Below are 26,249 nucleotides of genomic sequence, written 5' to 3'. Positions count from 1 at the left end.
CTCTGTTTCTGGAGCACACGGAGCAGTGTTGACTCAGTAATTGATCCTATCCTGGTAATGCACCGACTGATGAGTGATTTGCAGACCAGACCTAAATTCATATTATTTTCATTTGCAAAGCAAGGGGTGAGAAGAGAGAAAGAAATGAGGATTAAAACACCAGGATCCTAGGAGGTTTCTCTGGAAGAGCATTATCCTTCCCCTTTCCAATACCTTTCTGGCAAGGACTAAAAAAGAGGCTGCTTTTTGGGCAGGTTTGTGTTTCTTTCTGCTGGAGACCAACAGCAACCAGCAACAGGCTCCATGGTCAGGTCTATGCACAGGTCCAGCATGGGCTGTCCATTGATTTAATTTTGAAAACCTCATCTCAAGTAATGCATCTTCCTCCACCCAGGTTACAACCAGATACAGACATCTTCCAGATATTTAGCTCAGAGCTTCATTTAATCAGGCTGGATTATTTCATAGATACACACATTTTTATTTATGGAAAGATGAAAAAACTAATTTTCAAAATGCGGTGCTGCTGTCTGCAGCAAGTAGGGACCTGTTGGATCCTGGGTAGGGAGATGCTGCCATGCAGACTCTCACTCAACCACATGTAAGTAAACACCAGCTCCCCAGAGCTGTTGGTTGCTGCCACAATGCGATGCTGAAACTCGCACTGCCAGGTCATTGCCACAATAACCACCTGCACAAAAACAAACACATTTGTTCAAATTTGAAGAGGGGAACCAAGAGGTCAGGCTTTTTAAGGCAGCTTGGAGAATTTCAGCATTCCCCATCTTCTTCCCCTTAGGGCTCAAAAGTGCTCTGAGAGTTGTACCCAAAATGTTTCCAGTAAGTGGTGGTTTCCATGATCCACCTGAAACATCATCTGTTCTCCTGGACATCTCTTTCAGTGCAAGAGGATGGACAGCAGTGCAGCAGCCACAGCTGAGAGACCAGGGCCTTCTCCTATGCACTTTCAAAGAGACAGGGCCACCTGGCCTAACATTTATTGTGTCTTCAGCTATTTACATAGTTGTATTTCCCCATGTTGGGATTTCAGGAGTTCTCCTTCTGTTTTCTTTTTCTCTTAAAGAATTTTCCCCATACATGTTGCCAGGGGGACAAATTACCAGGTGCTTAAGAAAAACAAAAGACCTGGCCACAGAGGGAGGAGTCCAGCTGTACTACTCTCTTTCACCTGGGCTTGTGGGCTGTGAGTTCTCGGCGTTTTGGATGGGGAGAGAGGCTGGAAGGAATTTGTCAGCACTGCAGACTTCTGCTTTTTCGACTGCCTTCCTTCTACAGGAGAAACCCCGGGATTCCCAAGCCCGCCTTTCCCTGCCCCCTGGGAGCCGGGCTGCGACCGTCCTGCCCCCGCCGTTGCTTTGAGCCTTCGCTACTCTGTAGCCCTGCACACCCTGCCTGCCCAGACCTCCGGGGGTTCCCACCGCAGCTCTGGAGTTCCATACATCTCCTCTGCCACCCAGGGATTCGTGCTCCTCCCTGCCATTCCAGCCTGCTGTTCCCAGGGGTCTGGCCGGACACTGGGATCAGCTGCCCAGGGGTTTGTGAAGCCTTTGTTCCATCCCTTCCCGGGATCCCAGGGCACCGGTGCCGCGTGCTCCCCGAGCTCGCTCCGGAGCGCCCCCTGCAGCCGCGGGGGAACCACCGCACCTGCCCTGCTCACCGGGAGCCGCCAGCGCCCCTGCCGGCTGCGAGCGGAACTGCACCCGAGGGGAAAGGGCCTGACAGCCGAGAAGGCTGGGACTGGGTTTGTGATTGTTTGCTGTTACTGCCATAGTTATTGTTGTTTGTTTGACTGGTTATACACATATAGATATATAATAGTAAAGAACTGTTATTCCTATTCCTCATACCTTTGCCTGAAAGCCCCTTAATTTCAAAATTATAATAACTCAGAGGGAAGGGGGTTGCAATTTTTTTTTCATTTCAAGGGAGATTCCTGCCTTCCTTGGCAGACACCTGTCTTTCAAACCAAGACACCTCAAGACACTTTTTGGGCAGACATGTTTTTTAGTCCTTGATGGACCTTAGTTCTGTGAACTTGTCTTCTTTTGTCATTGAAAAGGACCTTAAAGATCATCTAGTTCCACCACACTTGCCACAGACAGGGACCTTCCACTAGAGCAGGTTGCTCAGACCAAGTTGGCCTTGAGCACATTTTCAGGGAACAGGAGCTGCAGCAGGCATAGGGCAGGAGAGGGATGACCCAGCCCTGTGCCCACAGGACATCCTGTGATGTTTTACAGCTGAGTGCTGGCACATTGACACAAGTGCTGAGCACATACATCAACCAGGACAGCCGGAACACACTCCAGGGCCAGAGCCCTCTCCCACAATGCTGAGCAGGGCTGTGTCATTTATTACATCCCCATAATCGCTTTTATCAGCTTACCTGCAGTAAGGCATTAGTAAAAGCCAAGCCACTCATGAAAGGGGCACCCTCTCCTATGTGCAAAGTCAATCAACATGTTATATTGTTATCGAGCTTGCAGACAAACCTCCCTTTGTACAACAAAATGTGCAGATACGGTACCCTGACCATCAGTGTAAGGTTATCTTATCAGGCCTTTAGCAAGTAGCACCTGATCTGCTTCTGTCTGAAATATGCCTTTATTGTTGTCCCTTAAAAAGAAAGCCAGTTAAACTATTTTGCCTCTCCACAAGGAAAAACAGCAAAAAAAAGAAAAGCAAGAATGTATCCAAGTCAGGAATTGTGTTTCCCAACTTCATCAGAATTCATATGTTTTCAGCCACAAAAAACAGATTCATCATCCTTTAAAGAAAAATATGGCCATCACTATTGCAACTGGGCACATTTTTGCATACTTGAAATTGTTTTGAGGCGTTCAGTCTTGTAAGATGCTGCATGCAGTAACAATTTAAAGAAACATTAGCTCCCAAATGACACTGTTGAAAAGTATCTCCTTAGACACCCTGGCATAGTACAAACTGTTATTCAAACCTGCAGCCTAACTAGATGCTTTTGCCAGCAGATTGGCATTATAAACATTTGGGAGTGATGAGCAATCACAGATTCCCAAAGACCTTGGCATATTTTTACGTGTTATAGCAGAAGCATCATCTCATCTGACCTTTAGTGTGTTTCCAGCCCTTCAGCCCCACCCAGTCTCCTCACACTGAGCCCACAGATCAGCCTCATCTTCCAAAAGAAGGATTTAGACCAGTGTCTGCTCACACTGGGAATGTAATGCTTCATGTGATTTATGAATGTCCCCTCCTCTGATTCAGCTTTTTAAAAATGGTACATCATTCTTTGCTTTGGGTGAGAATGGACTGAGGCAGAGGAAGTCCTGAAAATACCAGATACAAATTGCTCAGATGGGCTTGGATTTGTAAGCACAACACTGAAAAAGTTAAACAACAGTTAAAAATTGAAGTGCAATTGAAATAAAAAAAAAATAGAACCATGAGATTAATATATCCAGTGGACTTACTTGCTGATTCCACCAATGATTTTTGCACATATATAGCTTTTCTCAAAGTACAAATTCTGATAGATGACCTTCTGCTTCTTCAGTTGTGAACTTAGTGTTTCTTTGGAGGAACTCAGGGCACAGAGGTCACAAGAACCCTTCAAAATATACACACTGTGTACAGTCTGAGGCCTGCAAGAGTCACAGCTAGCTGAAGGATGCTATGAACAAGCCCTTCTCCAAACACCACCAATAATTTTCCCAGTCTGTCAATAAAAAAAATCTTTTTTTTGCTGACGTCAAAAGTAAATTAATGAACTTGCCACTCAATCAGAGCATCAGTCAACTGCTACATGTGACTCCCTCTCCATCTTTCAGCTTTTATTTAGACAATGATGAGGAATTCTTGACTTTCAACCAAATCTTCATTAAAAGAAAAATTCAATAAACACAAACATTTGAAATAGAAAAGCAATAATCAGGCGACTGCATTTTTTTAGTTGGTACAATTCCAGCTCTTCCATCAGGATAATCTAGCTGACATTTGGCCTTGTCATTTTTTCACCCTGGGACAGGATGAATGTCTTGTAAAACAGCATGTTTCTGCTATCATTGCTTCAGTCAAGCATTCAACAGCACTCTCTTTGGAGAAAATAAAAATAAAAAAAAAAAAAAGTTTCTGCTACTAAAATGCTAAGTGCTAAAGCTTTTAGCAGATAGAAAAACTCATGGGAAGGATGCTGTGTCAATCCAACCCAGCTCACCTGGTGCCTGAGCAAAGGACAGGCCAGCCCTGCTGAAAGCTGAGCAGAGCCATGAACAGTAAATATTGATACCGCATACATGATATTTGACAGTAGGACCATCCAAGCCTGCAGGCTGTTCATGAGGATGGGACAACAGCCACATGGCCCTGCACTGTCAGCAAAACCCACACAGATGGGGATATGTCCCACCTGTGGAAGGAGTATTTTAAAAGTCATTCAGGTATTTGAAAATGCCTGTCTCAGCAGAGGGATGAACAGCCCAAGACCCAGCAGTAAATGGAGCAGAGCAGTGTCAGCAGATACAGGTACTGGGACAGGGGCACCCTTGAGGCATTGGCAGAGCAGTGATCATTGTGGTAAAGGATGGGAATACGTGATCTTGTAAATATTTTAACTAGTGTTGGTCTGTCTCCCAGTACACACATGGAGTGACCCTCGGCAGACTGATTGCTATTCCCATGTTGGGAGCATCCCCTCTTCCAGCACAAAAGCTCATTTCTAAGGAACTTTTCCCACAGAAATGAGCAGCAGAAACCAGGAGGGCAGCACCCAAAGCGACCTTGTCTGGCCTCCCCCTCTGCCACTCACAGCCACCACCTTGACAGGGGAACCCCCTGGTACATGTTTGACCCCCAAAATGAGCAGCCTCAGGGAGGGAGCTTGGATTGATGGCACCCTCCTGAAATAAATCTGGGAGAAGATGGAGTGAGGGGAGGAAGGTCACCAAAGGCTGAGCTGTAGGAACATCTCAGCACTGAGACCTCTAACATGGAATGCTTTACTGGGGCATTTGGAGTTGTTTAAAAGCAGAATAGGATGAAAGTTGCAACTCACAGGGTTTCAGAGCAGCTTCCAAAAACATGGTGAAGGACAGAAAACACAGGGTTCCCACTCTGTGCCCACACAGGGCATGGCCACCACACAAACACAGAGACCTCCCCTGCCCTGTGACGTGCCTATATTCCCATTTGGAAGCAAAACCACCTTTGTAACATGGAGAAAGGGGCTACCAGCAAACAGCCTTTCCACCTGGGAAGAGACCACACTTGGACAGCTCAGAGGCAATATTCAAGCCTGTAATTTGATGAGAGCACTCAGAAAAAATCCTGCCAAGAGAATAAATCAGTGGCAAAGCGAGCTAGACTAAAGAGTTACAGATCTGGTAAGTCATGGGGGAGACTGTGCTGATTTTTCAAATAGCGCCTAGGTATGGTATGAATTGCTGGAAACCCACAAAGGGTCTGGCTGCAAATGGGCAAGGTGCAGGAAAACTTGGGGCTTCCTTGGGGGCTTAACCTACAAACTCCCTCTTCCCCTTAGAAATAGCCAAGGGACAGCCGAGAGGAAAACTAACTGCAGGTTATTGCAGTAGCAGCAGCCAGGCAGGGGAGCTGTTTTACATACACAGACTTCCAGAGCCATCTTTATATATCTTTATTGCACACATATCTCATGGGATGAGGCCAACTTCCCTTCCCAGGACAAACTATTTCTGCTTAATTCTGCCAAATCCATCTGTTCCCAAGACAACTTTTGTTGCTGCCTAACACAGATATTTTGGAAGAGTAAATCTTCCCCTCAAGCTCCCAACCCCTTCCCCCAGTTGCTGGATTGTTCAGAATGTTCCCTGGGTGTTTCACCTACTAAAACAGATCTTTTCCTCCCAGCAAAGCTTGTGAGATGCCATGGGGCACAGGTGAGCTGGACCAAACCACCTTTGCAAAGCCTCTGAAATGCCTGCACCTCCTCTCCCCCAGCATTTAATAAAGCCCACACCTGGCACAGGAGCCTGTCCAGCGTCCATGTTTTATTTTCAAGCTCCCTGGCAATGATCTCTTTGGTTCCAAGTGGCATCTGGAGTGAGCACACCCGAGGTGAGCTAATTAGTGGGTGGCTGGCTGGAGCACCAGCAAAGCACCAACCACCCCGAGCTCTTTTTCCTTTGAGTGCCTAGTGCAGGATGACTGATCCCAGAAGGCTGTGAGCACATGTTTGCATCACAGAGCCTGGAAGACATTTTCACTGGTTCATAATTTGGGGGGAAATACTATAATTCATTTGCAGACATGATTTGCCATTGGTGTGGCATTAATATATGTGTGTGTATGTACAGAGCTCTATTTTTAGAGCTGCATGGCCAGGGTGCCAGCACCATGGGTACTCTATTGACAAACAGGATGCACTCTTCTCTGAGTTGGGAGGTTTTCAGTCCTCCCCCTCATTGTAAACATCATCTGCCTTCAAAACCCTTAATGTGTTGCAGATGTGACAAACAATAAAAGACCTATCATAAAAAAAAGCCTGCCATCTCCATGTTTCCCACTGGGGCAACATAATAATGAATTTATTAGCATATAGGGCTCACCAACATATGTTTATAGTCACTCGCAAACTTTTGACTTGACAGTTTACAAGTATGTTTAAATCATTAAAGTTTAGGTTGATTGTCCAGTTATCACAGTCTCATTATAAATAGGAAACAAAGGTTACATTTTATACAACAGGCAATAAATCAAAACTAGTCTGTATTTTAGAGTGACTTTTTTTTTTTTCCTCTTTTGCTCCTTTTTCATCTCCTTATTTTCAAGACCTTCTGAGGGGACATCTTGGTGAGGCCAGTGCTCAGTAGATGTTTGCAGTTAGCTGGCAGGACCAGTGGCACCCACACCAGGGAGCAGGAGAAACTCTCACTGCATTTGAGAGATGCAAAGACCTCAGAGGTGGCAAACTCTGCCAATGTTTTCACTCAATCAACAGCCAAAATCGGAGCCAGCCCAAGACACTCACCTCTCCTCCTTCTCAAGGCATCACCAAGTCCATCTGCAAGGCTTGGGAAACCCTCTGGAAGAGAGTTCTCCACTGCCAATTTCCTCCTAAGCTGAACAAAGCAAAGCACCTGAGAAAAGGAGGGCAAAATCCCAGACTGTGTCCCCTGACTGCAGACATCGAGGGTCAGCAGGACTCAAACATGCTCAAATGGGGGTTTGGGTTTGACCATTGCACTACAACACAGCCTTCCATCCATGGTCCTGCCTTAACACTGCAGAGCATCCAGCACAGGATAAAACCAGGGGCTCAATAGCACAATCCCAGTCACTCCCAGTCCCTTCTGCCTCTATTACAGGGTAACCACCTTGGAAAGTAGAGAGATAAAGCCACATTACTGTTGCAGTGGGGATCCTGCAACACGCATATATCAAACCAGGAGTCCCGTGGAAAGGAAATATATATGGACAGACAGATTCTTGATAGCTGTTTCAGAGAGATGTTTATTTCTCCAGCCGCATGGCCGGAGCTCTGCCCAGGAACTGTTCCAGTCACGGGACCAAGGGTCCTTCTGCCCGCGCAGGGAACACAAACCAACCAATGGGAACGAGGCTGAGCAGGGACAGGGTAGCCCCGTGTCTGTGCCCTCAGGGCCCCTCTCCCAGGGCTCCATGGCAGGGGAGGGACCCCAACACCTCACCCGTTTTATTTTAATAAAAGGAGAATGAAAACAACTGGATAAACATAACAAGAACAGTTTCAAAACAAAACAAGCCACCCTCCTGAGTCTTTAAATGTCCAAACAGATTCTGTGGAACATCTTAGGGCTGACAGAAGGGAGACAGAACTCTCTGAGCATGCTTTGTGGGGAAACTGAGGCAGGAGAGGGTTTAACTTCTTCCCTCCCCCTTTTCATCCCCCACTCGGCATTGGAAAGGGATTTTTGGGGAAACAATTGGCAAAAGCATGGTTTTGTGAGGGAAACCATGGATGAAAAAACGGATTGGGAATACACTGGGGGTAATAGGACATAGGGTAAAAGGGAAAGGTGGGATTAGGAAAGGGAGACTGTAGGGGGGGCTTACAATGGAGATATTGTCTAACATGACTACGATTTTTTGCATATATACTGCCTTTTACAGGAACACCATCAGGCCCAGTGACCTGCGATGCTTGTAACCCTTTTCTCCCTAGTACAATATTAAATTCCACCACCTCTCCATCTCCCAAGCTTGGGATGCATTTTTCAGGGTTATTCTTTTTAATAGCAGTTCTATGCATGAATATGTCTTGCTGGTTGTCACACCTTGTTATAAAACCATAATTTTGCTTAACATTATACCATTTTACTATCCCTAAGGTCTTAGTTGCTATGATCTTTTCCTTTTTCCGAGTGGCTGCTGTTTTCTGTCTCGCTGCGTCTTTGCTGTCTCTTTCGGTCGCTCCCGTGTTGGAATTGTCGGGGCTGCTCGTGCCTGCGCGCTCTTCCCGGGGTCGCGTTTGGGGCTGTGCGGGCCGGGCCGGGCCGTGCCGCTCAGTTCTCCGTGCGTCGCCTCCTCTGGTCGCAGCTTCGCTGCCGCTGCCGGGCGCTGCACCCACGTCTCGGCTGGGCCCCTGAGCGACGACTCCCCCGTATCCTGCTCCAGCGCGCGTCTCGGCTGGGCACGGCTCCGTTCCATCGCCACCGCCACCAGCCGCCGCCCGCGCGCCGCCCCTCTCGGCCGGGCATTCCCGGGGCTCGCTCCACCACGCGCTGCACGGGGCCATTCGGGCACCGCCGGGTCCCGCCGCTCCCGCCGCTCCTTGCTCCGCCACCGACACTGCGGCTCGCGTGGCTCCGCCCGCACGCGGGAACTGCCTCGCTGCTGCTCGCAGAGCGCTCGGTGCACGTGGCCTGGGCCGCACGGTCCCTGCGCCAGGCTTCCCTTCACCAGGACACAGCTGACACTGCTCAACAGTCTCGGTAACTAAATAATATTCACGAAAATATTCTTCCATCGGCATATATTTTGACTCCAGTATTAACTGTGTCCAAACGGTTTTCCAAAAGCCCTTGGTAATAATTAAATCCCAAGAAACATAGAAAAAGTTCTTAAACAACCATGCCAGGAAGTGTTTCAGTTCTTTTTGAGCTTGAATCAAGCTAAAATTTACAAATCGTTGTTCAAGAATCATTTTAAGTTTAAGATAAATGTCCATATGCGGCTCTGAGAGCCAAGAGTCTTCCCACGGTTCCTCCATAGTTTAGATATGGAATAGCAAAGCAAAACCAAGAAGAGGAATCCAAAGTTTCCAGGGTTTACTCACACAAATCAGTCGCTTAGGGATCGGGGATCGTTCTGCTCACAAATCTCCACCATTTGTTGCAGTGGGGATCCTGCAACACGCATATATCAAACCAGGAGTCCCGTGGAAAGGAAATATATATGGACAGACAGATTCTTGATAGCTGTTTCAGAGATGTTTATTTCTCCAGCCGCATGGCCGGGGCTCTGCCCAGGAACTGCTCCAGTCACCGGACCAAGGGTCCTTCTGCCCGCGCAGGGAACACAAACCAACCAATGGGAACGAGGCTGAGCAGGGGCAGGGAAGCCCCGTGTCTGTGCCCTCAGGGCCCCTCTCCCAGGGCTACACGGCGGGGGAGGGACCCCAACACATTACATTTTGTAAACTATTTCCAGATTTCAAAGCCTGGCATAATTTCAAATCGGCATGCTACCCTAAAATTTAGAATTTGTGGAAAGCGGGGGGGGGGGGGGGGGAATGTGGAATAGTTTCTGGTCCCTTTTATTTCTTGCTATGTACATGTAATACGATGGAAAAAAATTAATTGAAAAATACCCTTTCAAAGTAAAAAGAAATATCATTCTCATGTTGAAAGTGAATATTTCCACACCATCAGCAACTTTTCCTGGGCTGGTTTCCAACTTAAAACTTGAGCAGAGTCACAGTTTATATCCAATACCAACCAAATAGGATTTTGTCACTTGTCATATCAGCTTCACCTTTCTGCTCTAAAGCAAATCATAGAAAAAGAGCATATGGCATGGGCAAGCAAGGAAGAAGGTCTCCCTGATGGCACAGCCCATGCCCTCTGAGCTAAGTCAATGCCTTAAAGCCCTGTTGGAAAAACTCCACACTCTCAGCAACCTGAAACACTTTACCTGCCAGGAACCCCACGCCCCAGAGACACAACTGCTTTAAAGTTAGTATTTACCCATCCCAGAGCAAAGGCAGCAGCAAACACCCTCCAGCAGAGCAGCACAGGGAGGACAAATCCTCTTTTCCTACTACATGTTCATGTACCACAGTGACAAGAGGGGTCTAAGTTGCCAGAAGGGCAAGTCATCAGGGACATCAATACAGTGATTAAACTAGCCTAGAGAGACAGAAAAAGGCAGAAAGGATCATATATCTGGCTTCAGAGATCACTGATGATAATGTGGGGAAGGCTTTAAGAGGAAATTAGAAACACATTAAAAATAGCATCAAGGTGCGACACAAAGATCATGGAAAATGAAACACTTATCTCTGCTCTCAGCATGGGACACTGTGAATCACCTGTATTTCTTTAACAAACTTTGTTATTTAGTTCTTGGATGAAATAAAGTATATTTTATCCTTCTCACAATTCTGTGTTTCTCTTTCAGACTTGGAGTGGAGGACTTTAAAAGTCTTTTTTTTCTCTTACTTAATATTTGAATATATGTATTTTATGCATTTTACATAATGTGTCAATAATCTTTGATATGAGACTGGCATTTAATATTTCAGCTCTCACTTCATTAAAGATAGTTTAATTATCCCAGACCAATGGGAGGGAATTTATAAACATCTGTGCTTCGTTTAGGAGCCCAAATTTGCCTTTTAAACTTCAAAGCTGCAAAGCTGATTTTATCCAGCTTCAGTTGTCTGGTCTCTCAAAGAGCACCGTGTAGCACTGGAACCAGCATTAATTGGGCCAAGCCTACAGCCCGCAGACCAATGTCCAACACTGTTCATCCATGCTGGACACAGCCTCCAACAGCCTGGGCTTGCTCACACTAGCGAACAGATGAGCTCCACAGACTGGTCAGTGGATCAAGGCAAAAGCCCACACCAGCAGCACATGTGACTTCCCGACTGGTCCTTTGCTTTCTCCTCCCAAGGGGTGACCAAGGACTACCTCATTAATAATGTCAGGAGTGCCTCAGGGCCGTTTTCAAAGCAACCAAAGACATGACTCACACTGGCAAGCAAAGATTTTTAGGCTCCCAAGTACCTAAATCACTTCCGCAAAATGAGCCTGAGGTATTTGCAAAAAATCATTGGGGGTTTCTAAACCCTACATCAGAAATAACCATCATTAGCTGCAGTCAGACAAGCATTCCTGACTTTCTGATGCCCATCAGGAAGCTAAGAAGCTCATCTTGAATCTCAGGATTGCAAGCAGCAGTGGGAAGGAAAGAAGAGGCTGACCCTGGGACCTGCATCAGATTTGCAACTTGCCTCAAATCCTCTCCAATGGGCTGCCCTCAATACACCCTTACAAAACCAGCCTGGAAAAGCAGAGGCATTTCTTCTCCAGCTGCTGCCTCAACTGGCACCAAGGCCAGCCAGCACAGTTCTGGGCATCTGTAGCCTCTGGGCTGTGGAGGGCATTGGGGGTGGCTGCAGCAAGTGAACCTGAGCAGACCCCAGGGAGCAGCTCCCCATACCATCACCAAAACCTATAATCCACAGAGGGACAGCTGCTGCAATACCACCATCCCCATCACCTGCTAAGAAACGGAGCTGGTTCCTCACTCGCAGCACTCCATCTCCAGAGCCTCTGCCACAGTCATCTTCATCGTCGCAGTCTCCACTCTCCTCCTCCTCCTCTTCTGGGGCTTTTCCTGAAGCTTTTCGATGGGGCAAAGTCATCCCTCTGAGCAGCTGAAAGACATGAGGGGCCACAGTCACTCAGCCGCTTCCCTCCACTCTCCCTGCTGCTTTGTCCTCTGCTCGCTGGGGGAGTGGGTGACAGGAGCAGGACAGGATTCAGTGGAGCCAGGACAGTGGGACAAGACCCCAGCACACTCCTTGTGCCAAAGTACTGATGAGCTCAGGTTCATTCATGGACAAAGCTGCACGCAAAACTTCAGTGGAAGAAACAAAAGGAGGAGGCAAACCCACATTGAGTCATTCTGCCCTTCAGCTTCTGCCCAGTGAGCATCCCATGAGCCCTGCAAGACCCCAATGTCACCAAAGCTCTGGGGTCTGCTACAAAACGCATGTCAAGTTAGGCCAGACAGGGGAAAAAATAGTAGCAAGAGGAACCTCTGTTCAGGGAATCTCACTGCTTTCAGGGACTCTATCCCATCTGAGAAGTAACACAAGAAAGGAAATGGCATATCTCTCAGGTCTGTATGGACTCCACAAACTACATCTAAAAAAAATCTCATTTCTCACTCTTGAAGCACAGAGGGTGCTAGTGAAAGTTTCTGGGGTAGCCAAGTGACACAATGAAAGCATCTTTTAAAGAATATTTTAAAGCTGAGTCCTAAGTAACAGTGAGAATTTGTACATCCCTGAGACAGGGACTTGAATGCCTCCCCTGAGCATGGGGTCAGGACCACTTTCCAAACATGGGTGGGAGCTCCCCATGCTCCCATCACAGCACACAGAGGGATTAGACACAGTATAAATTATCAGCTTTCTCTCTTCACTGACTTTCCTGATTTTGCTGTTGCTGAAAGCAGCCAGCTACTCCAACATAAACCCAGATCCCCTTTGAAAAAGTGTGAGTCAGCTAGTTAATATATGCTGAAAATTTCTATCACTGCCACTCTGCTGTTAAAACTTCTTGAATTTAATCTCAGTGCTAAGGGAAAAAAAAAAAAATGAAAAGGATAAGTAACAGAGAAGATATTGCAAAATGGGACCTTTCCGCATACTTCAGGGGTTTAGTTAGTTCCATCTCTTGCAGCACTGTGCATGCCTTGCAAGGCATTTTTTAATATCTGGAATCTAGGTTATATTTTTAAACTATTAAGCTAGCCTTAGAAAACAGTTTCTAAAATATTTAGCTCCTGAAGTTTATACAGCCTTGGAGGAATGCCTTTGGCATCTGGCTCGCCCTGTCCACAGCAATGTCCACATACTTCAGTGTTTATATTAGAGGAGTGTAACATAATGAAAAACAAATGGCTCCATGTAAGACCCCTTTGGGTTCCCCAGCTGCAGCAAACCCTGCAGCAAAGCTCTCTCTGGCACGTGTCAAAGTCTGCCTGGTGTGAGAACCATGCTGGGTGAGTCCCACATCCACGGTAGGCAGCAAAATGCAGCTCATCTCCTCAAAACTCAGAGGATGTGCTTTCACGGTCTCCAACAGGCTTTGGCTCAGGCTGGTTAAGTTCATTTTTCAGGAATTTTATTTTGTTTAGACATTTACAGGCCTCTCCCAGAATATGGTGCAACCACAAAAAAAATAACAAACAAAAAGGCAAGTGCAGCGCTGGGGGTAGCACAGGGAAGACCCCACCCAGGAACTGAACATGCCAACCACCCAAGCCTTTACATCATCACTTGTACTTTGCTCCTCCAAACAAAGCCCCCAGCTAATAGCAGTCCTCAGCTCGAGGTAGAATGAGGGTCTCCCATGCACAGCTAATTAGCACACACACCAGTTCAAACCCATTGCTCCAGTGCACCACTGCCAAAACCCAAGTCCATCGTGCTGAAAGGGACCGCGACTGTTCAGCAGCAGGATGCTTGCTCCTCTGTGGGATTCTCGTTCCTCTGCATCCCAGGAACAGAACAAGCCAGACGGGACCCAACCATGCAGTCCAGGTGGGACAGCTTTCATGATTTACCCGAAAGAGCAGAGGAACTTTCTGGCAGAGAGAATTAACTTTTGGGATATTTTCAGATTTAATAAGCTCAGTGGGGGGCAAGGAAAAATCAGGATTTTTCAACTGTGTGTTTTCAAACAATAAAATAACTGAGCATTTCTTGTAATACTAGTTTTTTCCTTGGCATGCCATAAATTAGCAGCTTAATTTCTATGCCTTTGTAGCCACAATAAAACAGGAACTTTCTGAGAAACATCACGTGGGCCCCAACTTTGGCTCAAGTGAACGTGACATCCCTGTGCCACACTGCTCATTCCTTTGCCAGGAGAAAACCTCCATCCTTAGCCATGCCCTCCCCAGCTGCTGACAACTATAGAGAGATTCAATTAAATTTTTCAGCTGCCTGTGGGAGAAATAGAGCCCATGACACAAAACCTACTGGAATAGTTAGCAGAGACCAGGCGTGGGGTGGAAATCCTACTCCACTCAATTGGTACATCCAGACCCAGGAATGCTGTTGGATGTCAGCTTCATCCAGAGCAGCAGCCCTAGTCCCACTCATCAACCATTCCACAACCTCCTTGATGGTTTGCATGCTTTATGAAATTATATTTGGTGGGCTGAACATAGATTCCCCATCCTTAAATAGCAAGCAGAGCTGACTGTACCCTAAAATTACAGTTTATTCATGTCTTGTGGTTTAAAGCCCGTGGTAAGAGGCAGGAAAATACACGGTCTGGTGATCACTAAAGTAGTATGTAACAGTAAGATAGCTTTAACTTAATCACAACTCACCCAGCTCTAAGAGTTTACTGTCTTATCTACTCTTCTTTGCTAAACCATAATGGCAAAAATACACTGTAAAGTACCTGATGTAAACTGGAGCACACTTTGTGGGAGGCCGGGGACACACATCCGCACACCTCCGAGGGGGCTGCGGGGCTTTCCTCTTCCATCCACACAACCACCACGGCAAGAAACTCCCTCTGCTCCTCACTACAAGTTCTAACGGATCAGGCATCCATCAGTTTTATTTCCAACCTCATCCCCTTTAAACCCTGACCCTCTGGACAGATAGGGTGGGCAGTGCCAGGGCATCAGCAGGAGGCACTCCAAGGGACACTGGGCAGTCACATCTGGTTTCCATGTACATCTTTGTTGTTTGGTTTGTCTTGTGGTCTCCCTACAGCCTAAAACACAAGGCAGAAAGGAACGGTGTGCTGAGCCTTCCTGCAAAGAAAGCTCCCCAGGATATCCCAGCATGATTTACACAATTATTCATAACTGTACAGTGAACAGACAAAACAGATGCAGCAACACAGGGTAATGACTCAGCTTGTCTTGGACAGGCCACTGTATGTTGAAATCTTTTTAACTCCTCATTCTTTACAACCACTTCACTCAGAGCCCCCCATTCTACCAGCCCACTGAGCCACCTGGTCTTACTTTTCCAATTTCAGCACAAACAGTGGGTGCTGCAACATAGTTTTTACCATTAATCACCCATCTCTGAAAAGAGCTCAGCATCATGTTTCTTGGACTGCAGTTTCATAGCTGTTTTGTCCTTTTGGAAACTAAGCCCACAGTATTGCAAATATCAATTTGAGCAACACCCAAAATTGTGCCCACAAATTCAGATTAAATACTGTCAGCAAGCTACAAGCACTGTGCTCCTTTAGGGCAGAAATCATCCCTTTCAACACACTTCAAAAATATGTAAAGTAAAGAGAACAGCCAAAGAGATTATTAAGGGGAATAGAAGACTTTTAGAAAAACATTTAATTCCTTCATGAGTTTAGGGGAGAAGGCTGATTGATATTTGTAATCTTTTGGTGGACAGAGCTGTCATTTAATTTAGCTTGCATGACTGAAAAAATTTAACAAAAAGTGCTCCAGAGAGTTTTGCTGAAATTCTTTGCATGTTTTTAGTAAGCCTCTGGAATACGATCAAACCTAAAAAGCTGGAGAGGATGGAGACTGAACTTGCAGCTAAAATAATGTTCAGAATTGTAACATATGCTTAATAATCAAGTATTCACATCCAGCAGAAAAAGTGGCTCAGTGCACAAATGACTCTGGAGCTCCAGCCATGTGTCCATGTGCTGCTTGGCATCAGGAAGGGAACCCTGGGAACTCAACCTAGCAGGGAAAACCAGCTCCTGGCTCTGCTAGAAACCTCACAAAACTCAGTGAATTTCACCACCTCACAACTGGTTGAAAAGCTCAGGATGCCTTCCTTCAGGAGCCTTGTAAGGAAGACTTTTGGAGGAGCAAAGGTATTACCTCCCCTTCCTTCACTCCAGTCACCCACTCCAGCCACACACTTACAAGTACCTGAGACAAGTGCTGAGATACTTCTCACACAACTCCTGAGATTCCCAACGGATCAGGTTTCTCTATTTTAAATTCCATCCTGCTAAAAAAAAAAGGTTTTTGGGGGTGAAAAACTAGATCTTATGTGGCCAATCCTGACCTTGAAATCTGCAATACCAAATAATTTATGTGTGGCTTTTGAATCAGGGCAACATCATGGGAAACGTGCAGATTTTCACACGATACTGTTCCCTGTTAACAGCTCATTATGATGTACAGAAGTATATTCCCATTATGAAATACAGCTGGGGTTGTTTTGCTTACGAAGGTCATTATCTGATCACAGGCAAGAATTGGGGAAAGGAACCCATTTTATAAGGCTAAGTTGTGGACTTTTTCAAAACTCATGTGTTTTGAATTTGGTGGCCTGATCAAACATAAGCATGCAACAGCAGAATCGATTCTCTCCACTTCCTCTGCTTATTAGCCCTGGAAATAGCAAGAAAAGATTATATTTTATTAGCAAATACTTCATTATTTAACCAACCCTCATGAGATTGCTGGTGCCCTCCACATCACGTTTCTATTTCCCCGCTGCCTTAGGTTTACCCACTCTGTGGAGACACACCTTTGTGGAACAGGAGTATGCACAAACACAAACTTAATGCAACATCAACAGCATAATTTTTTTATTGCTTCTTTACAAGCTCCAGAAAGCCTTCCCCCTCTTGGGCAGCAACAAAATGCAACACATATTACAGAAAAACTCAATGTTCACTGGCACCAAGCACCAAACTCCATTTGAAAATAAGGATATTTAACACCTTAAAAATATCTGTAAATACCGGGATTTGTACTTCTGTCTTGCAAGAGTGAACACATGAGTGTGTGCACACCGGCAGGCACCACTGCTCTTCTGATGACAGCGCTGGCCCATGGATAGAACCACCCATTTTGGCAGGAGAACATCTGAATTGTGGTTTCCTTATGGTCCTTCCAGTTGGATGCACCTTGGTAGCACAGACATGGCAGAGAAGAAACCTGTTCCTCATTGAACTCCCATTTCAAGCTCAGCAGAACAAAAAGTGATCACTAATCAAATGTTAATAAAGTGAAAGCAGACTTTGGAGATGGAAAAGTGATTTGCAGTGCTTGGAAAAATGATGAGTTGGACATGGCCATTTTCTCAGCTGCTCTAAAGGCCAATTCTGCATTTCCCTGTGCTGCCTCCTTTGAGACATCACAAGGTTTGAGCTAAACTCAGCAGACCAAGCCCCAGACAGCACCTCCTGCCTGCTCTGAACAGCATCAGCAAGGGCATTCCCTCCCCACACACTGCTCTTGAGTCACTCCTACTCTGGGGCTCTGCACTAGTCCATGGTGATGGGTGACTAAAGTTGTGAACCATAGTTCTGAGCCTATATTGTGGCTCCTTAGCCATAAAAATGTTTTAGTCTTTAATTCTAGCACCAAAATACCTGGAATAGGAAAAATCCCTACCATGCATCAGTTGGGGTTTACCAGCACAGCAGGACCCACTTTATTATCTTCACAGGCTCCAGAGGAGATGCTCTTGGCTGCCAGTTAAGTCACTTTTCCTGGTCACTCTCCTGATAGCACAAAGAAGATGGTGACAGAAGTGAATTCATTGACCAAAGGGTGGCTCTACTTTATGGATCATCAGTTTAATTCCAGATTAGCTATCCAAACTGACATCATCCCTATGGGTAAAGGGAGACAGATAAAGACCCCTAAGTGCCGGCAGTAATTAACACGAGTTCGCACTGGACAATAAATCTCATTTGGCAGCAGAAGGGGCTGCCAAGGAATTATGGATTGCTCTGGTTTGGTGAGGGCGGGCTGATGCCCGGGACTGTATGCTCCCATGGAGGTTAAGCCCTGGCTAGCACCACGGCAGGCACAGGGACCAGCTCCTGCCTGCTGTCCCCCAGGCAGGGGAGGTGTCACTTCCCTGGCCTGAACAAATGCTCATTCATCACCAGGCACATGTGAAAAAGAGATTACCCAGGCTTTACCATCAGCTCATTCACCTTATATCCAGTTCCTTCCCCTTCCACTCCAGCTATTTATGGCTTGTTTTTGTGCAGCAGTAGGAAGGAACAGGACAGTGCGGGTGCCGAGCAGGGCTAAGGGGTACAGCCCAGCCTGATGGAGTCCTGGGCAATCCCTGTCTGCTTCTGGCTCATCCCCTGAGCCCCACATCGATGCCAGTGCTGGAGAAATACTGCTTTCCTCTTTGAGCCACTACAGCCCCTTCTCCTATTTTGCCTTTCCAAGCCTTAACTATTGCTGGACCTTCAGCATCCCTTCCTACATCTGCTTCCATCAAACACAAACATCCCTCAAACTCAAAAAACCCAATCACTAGACCAATCATCAAACATGTGGTTGGACTAGGCAATAGATGATGCCTTCAGCATTTTGCTGAAGTCTGCCTGGACCAATTCCTCTCAGGATCAGAAAGACTTCCATGAGCTACCATTTCCCTAGAAGCAACATAGGAATGCAGCCACTTATTGCAAACACCCCGTTCCATCTCTTCTTCACTTTGCCTGGGCTGATCAGGCACATTAACTACCCACAGCTGTCAAGGGTGGTGGAAAAGGTTTTGCAAAGATGCTCCCTTCTTGCTGCCTGCAAGGGCTGGTTATCTTGTCCCCTTTCCACACTGCTCTTCCTCTGGCATCATATCCCTGCTCCTTCTCCCCACAAAGTTTCTCAGTCTCCTACCCCTCTCCTTTTCACCCACTCTGTATCACAAGACATGAGAACCTGGACCAATTTCTTCACCTCTCAAGAAGCCACCCCTCAGGGCGTTGGCAGCTGAGTGAAGAAGGGATGTGGGAGCCTACATGGGCCAGGACCCGACACTGCTATTATCCATGTTTTCCATATTTTGTTTCATTATGTTGGAGCAGAACCCCACTCTGCTATCCAAACACTGCTCAGGAAGGCCCAAAGTGCATGTCACCAGAAGATGAAACATGAGACAACAACCAAAGTAGAAGCACAAGAAACAAGACAAAATGGGCAGAGGTGGAGCAATCAACCACCTCATCGCCATCACATCCTTCAGACATTTGAGCAGGGATAGCCTGGATGGAAGGTGCCCTGGATGCAAGAGCACCTAAAAGGACGTGCAGGTCTCACACCACCTCGAGCCATCTGCTAAAACAGCCCCATGGTTCTGTAGAGGGGATCAGGGTGACCCAGGCAGGGGGTGTAGCAGCCAGGGAGTCCCACAGCCTCCTCCTGCCCAGCCCAGCCCAGCCAGTTGGAGCAGCTGGGAGATTTCCTCTTGGTTCAGGCTCTGGCACACATGGCGGCTCTCTGGCTGTTGGCGACGTCTGCAGGGCTGCTTGCGAGACAAACATCTTGTCCTTGGCACCAGGTAGGAAACAGCAAGCTGAGAGCTGGGCCGGAAGAATTTTTTTCCTCCACTTCTCCTTCTGCAACACAGACCCCTGTCCCAGTCGTTTTCCTTTTCCCCTAAAAGCTCCCAGTGGAGAAGGACTCCTCAAATCATGCATTTTTGTGCACTGTGTTGTGTTGCACAGAGGTTTCTGCCAAAACACCAGCTTGAGTCACCCTGGCTGCATCCTGCCCTCCTGGGGGCTGCTCCTTCCAAGCTTTACTTTTGCATTCACTTCGCTTCAAGGCTCTGGAAGCCCAACAAGTGACTACAAGCAGTTCTAATAGATGTCCCCTGGTCCACAGAGCTTCCCAGGGAACTGAACAGCTGCCTTATAAGCCAGTTATCTCCCATCAGACAAGACAACCCCAGCGTGGGGTTAATTATCAAGCTGTTGATTTTAGCAGAGACTTAAATCAAGCAGGGGGAGGAAGACTCCATGGCAAACACCTCCAAACCTGTTAGCTAGGCAGGATCAAGCAGCTGGTCTCTAATTAATAGATGATGGCTGGACTGCCTCCTGGGCAAGGTCTCAGCTCTCCTCTTTGTTCAGAGCACGGATGCTGCTTGCAAAAACCAAAAAAACTTCAGGGGCACAAATTTTCCAGTGTCAATATTGGCACCTAGGATGAGTCTACCAACAGGATAAGGAACCAACCAGGCTCCAGCATGGGCACTGCTGACACACCAGGGTGCAACTCATCACTGATGCTGAATGTACCCAACAGCAAGGCTCAGGCCTCTGGAGCTGGAGGATCCCTGCCTGGTGTGGTTCTCCCATACACAGATGCACAGACACCAACTGAACAGCTGAAGCAACTCAGTGTTTAAATTAAGTTCAAAGCTGGTGACTTTATACCCTCCCCCAATGAGACACAACACTCGCAGAGGAAGCCCTGAAATGCACCTATATAAGTCTCACCCTCAAGTTTTAGATTCTTATGTGCTGCAGAAAAAGGTCAGTAAACTGCTTCCCCACCCATAGGCAGGAGGCATTCAAGGGTTCCTGACAAAAATAAAAGGTAACTTTCTGCCCATCACAGTATTTGTTGATGGCTCGAACACCCTCTGCCAGCTGTCTCCTACTTCCTTGCTGACCCTGCTGCATCAGCAGCATCTTCTTACACATGTCCTCAACCAAGCACATTTCCTTTTCTTAAATATCACTCCCTTGCAATACAGCTAAGCAAGGCCACAGGCAAATCCTGCTGCAACCTAAACTTCTCTCTTTGCTCACAGTCTGATGTGCTGCAAGGGCGATCTCTCATTGCATGGACTCCAGCAGCACGAGCGTGAAAATACAACCCAGTCTCTGCAGCCAGTTACAGGTCAAAACCAAGCTAAGAAGTTTAATGAGCAACAGCATTAACCAAGAGTCTTCCTGAGCCATGAGGGGTACTTACACCAATGCAATCAGGTCAAAAGGGTCTCACTGACTGGGAACAGGGTTTGCCAGCACAGAGAAAATACTTGCCACAAGTGTGCCTTGTTCCCCCTGCAAACACAAGGCTTGGGTGAAGTGGCAGAATTGCACTGGGGAAATCCCCAGCTCCAACCTGCCTGGCCTGTGAAACAGCTCAGGGTGGAGTGGGAATCTCACAGACATTTTTGTCACACTGCCTGTACACCATTCCACAGCTGGGCACCACATTACCACAGCACAGCCCGGGGCTGGAGAAGGAAATTCCTGTCAGAGCAGTCCCTCTCTGAGCAGGTCTGACAGCGCTGCCTTTTCCTCCTGCCCCTGAGAACATCATCACTAAGCAGTCTTATACCACCTCAAACTGGAATCAAAGGTAACATTATTGTTATCAAGGCTTTTTCTTGGAAACAAAAGCAACTGGATTTTTTCTGCAGCCGAGAAGACTAAGGTTACCTTCTGAACAATGAAGATTAGCTCTTTGAATCCCAGTCCCCCTCTCAGTCTGGACCACATTTTAAAAACCTTGATGTTAAGTCAAATTTTAGAGAAAAACATGAGGAAACTACCTAACATCCCACTAACACCAGAGATCTGTGTCCTTTGTTACTGGGCCCATGAGGGAGGACACCTACCTCAGACATTTACTGATTAAATTACAGCCTGACTCCCAGCACAAGGCGACACTTGATACAATTAACCAGGCCCAGAATAACTGTAATTAGCTGCTAATCTGCTATCAACACCTCCATTTACACCGGGTTTTGCTGCACAAGGATTCCTTCAAGTTTGTTTCCTCCACAACAGGATAAACTTCAGCTCTGGTACAGGATATCTGGTGTTTGATTTAAGGCACTGCTGTGCATCAGCTGCATGTTCTGGACACAAAAGCAAATTAATCTCCTTTAAAGGTGTTGATTTGTTTTTTTCCACAGCTGATTTCCACAACATTGTTTAGAGGATGGTCCCTGCAGGACACACCTGAAGCACCTGACTCCCTGCTGGAGCTGAAGCCACAGGGACAAAGTTGTAACATTTCACATGTGTAAGACCACTCCAGTACACACCTCTGTTTGAAAACAGGCACACAAACACACCAGGTAGAAACAATCTCTGGCTGTTAAAAAAAAACTCAGTGTGGATACAGCATTCCCTCAACAATCCTGATAAACCTGGAGGTTTGCCACAGGGTCCAGGCAGGTGATGCCTGCTGCGGGCAGGGAAATAAGGGGTTCAGGTTTGAAAAGTCACCTGACAGTCAGATACTTTCAGATTTAATTACATTCTCATTACCGAGGGTCACACTTCCCCTGATTCAACTGTCCTGGCAAAATCCTGTTAGTACCACTTGCATACAGAGTGGGAGAGCATTTACCTTGTGTGTTAACGGGAGCCAGGGCGCAGATAAAAGAACAATGGAATTAGTACTTAAATACCAGGCCTAGACTCGGTGGAGCTGTAGATTATTTTGTGCACTAAAGAAGAATTAACTGATCCATTCTAAAGCACATTTATCATTAAAATAAAAATCTTACGTCATTTCATTTAATAGCCTTAGTAAGAAATAAATGCAATGTCTGGTTGCTTTTTAACAAGCATGTGGTTTTAATATTTTAATTGTTACAAACTGTTTAATAATGATGAGCGAAAGGTGTGTCCAAGTAATTATTGTATTTATTGACATTTCCTTGGAGGACTTGATAGATTATATTGCATATATACAATACTTCAGACATTGTAGTGCTAACTTATTAAAGGTGGAAAATGAGTCAAAAACTACTTGCTTTGGTGCAATTTAAATATTGTATTTTGAAGTGATTAGTATTGTGCGTTGCATTATTTAACAATCTGGCAGTTTGCACATTTTTCTAATTATTATGCAGCTTCATCTGATTGGGGAATTAAAATACAGTGGGACTAATAAACCTCAGAAAGCTTAGCAGGCACAGGGAAACTCTATTTCACCAAATCCATCAAAGTAATGGATTCTTCTGAAGGGGACATATATCCCTGAAAAGTCCCCAGCTCCCCAGGCTCTCCCATAATAAACTCTGTATTTCCCTGTGTGCCCTGAGTGGTGCCTGCATCCTTTTGCCACCCGAACTTGTCTCCCCATGGTGGGGTCAGACCCTCCTCACTGGGTGCCAGTGCTCCACCATGCTGCATTTTGAGCAAAGAGGTTGCAGAGAACTCAGGCACAAGGACATCACACCGTTCCCAGGCCTATTTTGTTTATATCTGATTCAATCAAGTTGTGGCCTTTTGGCCTCTTTCCAAATTAACTTCTGGGTGACCTCCACCATGCCCTCTCCCAGCAGCCAGGCCGCCGGGGAGCAGCCCATTAAACCTACAAACAAATATGGGACATATTGGTTGATCAAACCAGCTTCAAACACGGCTCTGGAAATGCCAGGATGTGCTCTTTTTTTTCTGAATTTCAGGTCTATTTTGTCTTTGGTCCTTCGCACCTCTGGGCCTCCTGTCTTTTTTTTTTTTTTTTCCCTTCCAACTATATCTGTGTGTTTTACTGCCTCATAAAACTTCTAAATGTTGTTCTTGTCCTCCTGCAAACCCCTCTAAGAGCAACATGAGGCTCTTTCACATGGGGCTCACTGCAGGACCCAGGTTTTTACATCGAGCACATGAAGAAAGGCAGCGAGACCCTGCTTGGGGGAACAGCTGTAATACTCCAAGAAACTGTGTCTTCCCCTTATTTCCAAGGAAATAAATCAAAGGCAGTTTCTCAGGGTCTGTGAAAGCATATTGCCTGGATTCCCATCCCCAAAGGGTTTATTTTTTCAAGAGCTTATATGGGAGTTAGATTTCTGGCTAGAAAATATGCAATATGATAAAAACATAGTCCCTATATGGGGCAATAAATTACAGATTGTTTGATGTGGAAACCAAAGAACTGTCATACTCCAGTATATCTGAAATATTCTAAATGAGCCCTTAACTTGAGTGTCTGGAAATGTACAATATGTTTCCAGGCCATTAAATTTTGTAAAGACACATCTTCCGCAGCTAGGTTTCCTTTTATGGATTTTACTATTAATTTTTGGTGTGTTTTTTCCCTCATTTTCTTAAAAAATTGTGCTCTTCCTCCTCGAGACAGTACTGTGATAAACACCGGGATTTACCTAAGCATAAAAAGAGATTGCAACTGAGCACAAGCTTAAAGAGGTAATGGCATTAAAGAGTAAAGCATCTGCTGGAATGGTATCAGAGCCACATAAGCACTGCAAAGGACATAAAAATCACTTCAGGACAGACAGGGACAAGAGGAAGGACCAAGACTGTCACATCAGCCAGTTTGGTACCACAGATCCCTGCTGCATCCTTACACCAGCATCATTCAGGTCCTCTCTCCAGAGCTGTCATACATGAAATCCCTAATTAGCTTGGTCTTTGCATGTTAAGTGTTTTAATTAGTTAATTTTGAGTTAAACAATTTTTAATTGAATGTTAATGTTCACCCATCAGTCCAGGTACAAATATCAAGTTCTGCTGTTAGTGTTTTCACTTGTTCAAAGCAGTTTATCTGCACCAGTTCCAGTTAAAATCCCCCAGTTAAAAGTGTCCCAGTTAAAAATCCCTTTTCAAACTTTAAACCACTTGTACACTGCAAGAGTTGTTTTTCTCATGTTCTCTGTATACTTTTACAAATGTTTTAAGATGTATTAGATGTATTTTAATATTTTTTTAAGGGTTTCTACTTTGCACCTTAGTTTCAGAACCAGCTCCCAAAACCCAGCTTCTAACAGCCAAAAGCTATTTTTAGACTTTTGGCCGTTGGTCTGTAGGTAAGCTCCGTGGCAACCTGAATCTTAATGAGGACATGTTACCACCCTTACTCCAGCTGCTACTACCCCCCTGACAACGACGAGCTATTGGTAGACAGAGATGATCTGTCAAAAGGGAAGCACCAATCACTTGGGACCAAAGGGGTGTGCTGTGGGCGGTCTATGGGCGGTCTGTGGGCGGACTGGGGCGGAGCAAAGGCACTATAAAACAGCGAGTCAGCTTCAGAGCAGAGGCAGAACACTGCAGATTTTAGCTGTGGTGGACGCCAGTGCTGGGCAGTTAAGCTGTACTCCTATTTAGGAGCCTTTAATAATTTTTCTTTGATTTTTGGATTAGCTAAAAGCCAGCCCAGCACTGCAGGTTTTTCCACCAGAGGTTCAGTGCTGTCTAAGCCTGAAGATCTCTAATCCCTGCGCTCCTGGGGCATACCTCTTGAGCCATTAGGATCCCAAATTTTTATGTTTCTCTGATTTTTGTAGTTTTTCAATTTTTCTGGTTTTAATAAATTACTTTAATTTTTTTAAGAGTTGTCTCATTCCTCACAAGAGCCTTCCATGGAAGAGGATGATCAACAGGAGGTCACCAGCATGGCAGAGCTCCCAGGACATGGAACCTCCCACCTCCATAGCTGTTAAAACTTGAAGCTCATCCCCATCTATCAGCCATTCAAACGTCCCCGTGGTTGGAGGAAAGTGGAGTGACAGAGGAAATAGCTCACCCTGCACACAGCTTTCTGCCTGGGGGTGTTACTAAGCCACAAAAAACCTCAGCAAGAGACCCTGTGCTGATACTGAAAACTTCTTCAGTTTCAATATAGTTCCACTTACAGGATGAGTGAAAAGCCTTCTAGCTGGAAACAGACCCCCATCCACTCTGGGAAATAAAAGTTAGGAACCAATTCCAATTCATTTTCCTGAAGGTAACCCTTAGCTTCCCAGCTGAGATAACAGTGCTAATATTTATGGATAGGCTGTTCATGCCTCTGGGCACACAACAAAAATAACTCAAAACTTGGTAGACATCTAACAGAACTGGAGTAAAAAATTCCAATATGGCAATAATAAACTATCTGATCCGCCAATGCACAAAAAGTACCATCAGCCACAATCACACATTTGGGTGAAACAAAAATGGTCTGATGTGATGAAAAGGTGTTGGGGTTTTAGGAGTTCTCCTGTTTTTTTTTTTTTTTTGTTAAAGGAATTTTCCCCATACGTGTTGCTAGGGGGACAAATTGCTGGATACATAAGGAAAAAAAAGACCTACCCACTGGGGGAGGGGTATATCTGGCTACTCTTTTGTTTCACCTTGGTGTGGGGATAGTCTGTCCTCGGCCTTTGGACAGAGAGGGAGGCTGCTTTCTTCGGCCGTTTTTCCTTCTGCTGGACAAACCCCGGGATCCCAAGCCCGCCTTCTGTGCCCCGCTGGGAGCCAGGCCGTGGCTGCCCTGCCCCGCCGTTGCTTTGAGCCTTTGCTACGTTGTAG

General features: G+C 46.0%; 1 protein-coding gene across 6 annotated transcripts in view; it reads right to left on the bottom strand.

Annotated features, from left to right (window-relative positions):
- The window catches only part of GPC4 (glypican 4), a 242,327-nt gene that overhangs the window by 102,322 nt on the left and 113,756 nt on the right, over positions 1–26,249 (bottom strand). For 4 of the 6 annotated variants that reach the window (XM_048318490.1, XM_048318492.1, XM_048318491.1 and 1 more), the window contains 2 exons: positions 13,627–13,815; positions 11,740–11,896 (listed from right to left, as the gene is read on the bottom strand). In XM_048318490.1, the coding sequence (XP_048174447.1) occupies positions 11,740–11,896; positions 13,627–13,815 (346 nt within the window). The remainder of the gene's footprint in view (positions 1–11,739; positions 11,897–13,626; positions 13,816–26,249) is intronic. The other 2 variants (XM_048318497.1, XM_048318493.1) reach the window with 1 other exon arrangement.

The sequence above is a fragment of the Corvus hawaiiensis genome, chromosome 14 (assembly GCF_020740725.1).
Source record: "Corvus hawaiiensis isolate bCorHaw1 chromosome 14, bCorHaw1.pri.cur, whole genome shotgun sequence".
NCBI lineage: Eukaryota > Metazoa > Chordata > Aves > Passeriformes > Corvidae > Corvus > Corvus hawaiiensis.
The sequence above is the reverse complement of the archived record's forward strand: the minus strand, read 5'-3'. Positions and strand labels throughout refer to the sequence as shown.